At 42.6% G+C, this 3,202-nt stretch overlaps 1 protein-coding gene across 1 annotated transcript in view; it reads right to left on the bottom strand.

Annotated features, from left to right (window-relative positions):
- Positions 1–1,576, bottom strand: part of DIP2C (DIP2 acetate--CoA ligase C (putative)) — a 213,468-nt gene extending 211,892 nt beyond the window's left edge. The window contains exon 1 of the mRNA XM_027775359.1: positions 1,441–1,576. Within this exon, the coding sequence (XP_027631160.1) occupies positions 1,441–1,576 (136 nt within the window). The remainder of the gene's footprint in view (positions 1–1,440) is intronic.
- Between the last annotated feature and the right edge of the window lie 1,626 nt (positions 1,577–3,202).

Genomic DNA, 3,202 nt, shown 5'->3' with positions numbered 1-3,202 from the left:
AAAATCTCAAAAAAAAAAAAAAAAAAAAAAGAACACTGGCTGCAAATTTACCTTCACTCTATATCCCTTTCAATTTCTCTCTAGAGACTACACCTATACCTCCAAGAAAAGGAGGAAAACACTGGGCTTTGAGGAAACAAGGTAAAAAAACAATCTGTAGAAGAAATAAAACCCCTAAAGCCTAGGCATCTGCCAACTCACTGGTGAGAGTCCAAGCCCATCAGTCAGGGGAGGCCCAGTCAATGGGTGCACAAGACACGTTCAAGGGCAGAACTGAGAAATCCAAAGTAATTGAGTCCCAAGGAGACTGCGGCAGGTTCTGGCCACCCTAAGCTCCTGCTCACAATCTGCTCTCATATGGCAAGACAAAAATGACCACCCCATCTTTTCAGCCCCTTTGGGAATCCCTGAAACAGAAGCAGTGCCGACCCCCATCCTCCACCAGATGCAACTGATTCACTGTCCTTCATCACCTGTCTTCCCTTAATCATTTTTTAAAAATAGAACTACTGAGGAAACTAGTTTTCATGCCAATTGTACTGCTGCTCAATCCATTTGTTTTCCTGCTCAGCATTTTAAAAACTCGAAACCACAGCCTGTTCTGCAACTGGGGGAACACCCAGAGGGAAACAAAGGAAAGGGAATAGGAAAAGGAACACACAGGGATGTGTCTGAGTGTCAAAATAAACATAAATCTCAGAAGGGGAAGGGACGGCTTACAAAGAGCATGTGATACTTCAAAGTAGGTGTCCTATTTGGTCTGATTGCTAAATTGTGCCCACTAAAGCAATCAAGACATAAAAAAATTGCAGAGAAGATGTTTAAAAGTCCCCAGGTTACTATCACTCTCAAAATCTCAGAGGAGGAAAGGAGGCACTACTAACTCTCAATTGTATCCTACTTGAGCAGGTTCAGCAAATGAAAGCAGGCTGGCCGGCAGGCCAGGCCCAGTCTGCAGTCTGTTTTCCTAAGTGAGATTTGCAGACTTCCAGTCTGCAAGGTGCGATGCTGCAGCACAGACGTGAGACGTAGCAACTCACCAGTATCCCCTTCAAAGCTAAAAATCTAATGTTTGCTGGCCACTGTCCAAAATATCCTAAATAATCTTTTTAACCCTCACAATATCTGATTTTATTGGAGGAAAGGAGGCATAAATACCATCTGTGTTTCTCATCCAGGACTGCAGAGCTAAGAAAAAAAGTCTAATCCCTAAACCTTTTTTTTCTTTTTCTTTTTTAAAGAATTATTTAATTTTATTTATTTATTCATTCATATATTTTAACTTGACCAGAAGAGAGACACAGAGAGAGAGTGAGAGAGAGAAAGCAAGCCACCAGGTCCAGGACTTGAACCATGATCAGCCATGTGGGAATGTCCAGTGCCTCAACTACCATGCCACCTGCTGGCCCCCATTAAAATTTTTTTCTATGAAAACCACACCTAGAACCTGCACTTTGGCCAAGCTGGTGTAGTCAAGTGTCCGGAGAACATGAAACTGTTTTCCTCCACTCCTATGTTCTTGACCCTGGATATCTGACCCAGTCCTCTGACCTGCTACAACTCTCTCCTCGCTCATGGGACAACCCTTGGATCCTATCTCTTGCTTTCCTCACCCCCCAGACTCTGCCTACCTGGATGGGGCCCCCACAGCAAAGGATTCTGCACACACTGCAGTGGTGCCATTCTTAGAGGCCTTGGGTGGTTGTTAATGGCTATTTTTATAACACAGATGCACGGCTTCTCCTTTAAACCGGATGGTGAGGCCTTCACCTTAGGACAATGTCCTGCAGAACTGAGTCCTGACCCCTGCTGTTTTACAAACGAGGACCCGTGTGTTGATGAATTTACTTACACAGCTAGCGATAAAACAAATGTGTCCTGACACAGACACTTGCAAATAAATGACTGCACAGGTGGCACTGACCATCAGGACAAACACAGGGAGCTTACTTAACCACTTACTGACGTGGAGTTTAGGGCAAGTCCATGATGATTCTCTCGTCAAAATGTTAAGACAACAGCTGGCCTGGGGTGTACCCAACAAGCTCCATGGCCTGTGCATGGGGGCAAGTTCATTCAGGCTCCCATAGCAAGGCTAAAAATACGCTTGCGAGCTTTTCTTTTCATGGAGAAAGTCTGGCTATTTTTAACTCCAGGACTACTTTAGCATCTGGTAGACAGAGAGGTCTGACAGATTATTGTGATAAACTTACCGCAAATTCAGATAAGCAAACCTTCTAGTAGCAGACTTTTATGTTCTGCCCTTTTGTGGGAAGCAACCAAATTTTCTGTGCTAATACAATTAGATGACAGATACAGATAGATGGTAGATAATAAATGATAAATGTCAATAGACAATAGGTAGATAATAAATGTACAGATGATTGACAGAAGACTGACAAGACAGGTATGATAGATAGATAGATGGATGGATCATAGATAAAAATATAGGCAGAAGCTAGCAGTCTGCCTCTACTCAATCTCACCCTCCCAGAAGCCTCCTTGGTTTCTGTTCAAGGCTTGACCTACAATCAATGCCACAATATCACCATGGAAACACAGGGAGCTCTGAAAGCACATGGTGTTTCTCCCTCATTTTACATCAGTTCAAGTTGAACGATCAATCGGCTGCTCCTTTTCTCTCCTCCTGACTGTGGCTCTGTAATAGCACTCGGTCTTCAGGGTGAAGCTGTAAATTAAAGGCACAAAGGCTACAGGAGAGTGGAAGCAGTCCTCCATGTAGCACTTCTCAGCGAGGTTTTATTCCACATCCATTATTCCACAGGCATATCCCATGGCTTAGAGCAGGCTAATTAACTGTTCTTTGAACCTGGAGGCTAATGCAACATCATTCAAGGAGCTCTTGAAAAGTCTCCTCCAGGCACTGGGAGGAGCCTCTTAGATGCTGTGTATAGAGACTCTTGCTCCTTAAAAATAGGTGCTAATGTCAAAAGACTTAAACCACAGAATCTCTTGCTTGAGGATTTTCCATATAAAATTCCAAGCAGCACATTTTCCATGCTTCAGTACTCAAGATACTCATTTAAAGAATAACAAATTATGGCAGAAAAGTAAATGCATAAATTGTAACCTCCATGAGGAGAAAATAAAAATAGTATTTGGAAACTTTCTATTTAGTGAAAAAATGCTACTTATATGTTATTCTTAAACAAATTCCATAAGGCTTACACTTTAGCAATAG

The sequence above is a fragment of the Tupaia chinensis genome, unplaced genomic scaffold (genome assembly GCF_000334495.1).
Source record: "Tupaia chinensis unplaced genomic scaffold, TupChi_1.0 Scaffold000052_1, whole genome shotgun sequence".
In the NCBI taxonomy this organism is placed as follows: domain Eukaryota; kingdom Metazoa; phylum Chordata; class Mammalia; order Scandentia; family Tupaiidae; genus Tupaia; species Tupaia belangeri.
Note: the sequence above shows the minus strand (reverse complement) of the source record. Positions and strands in the feature narration are given on the sequence as shown.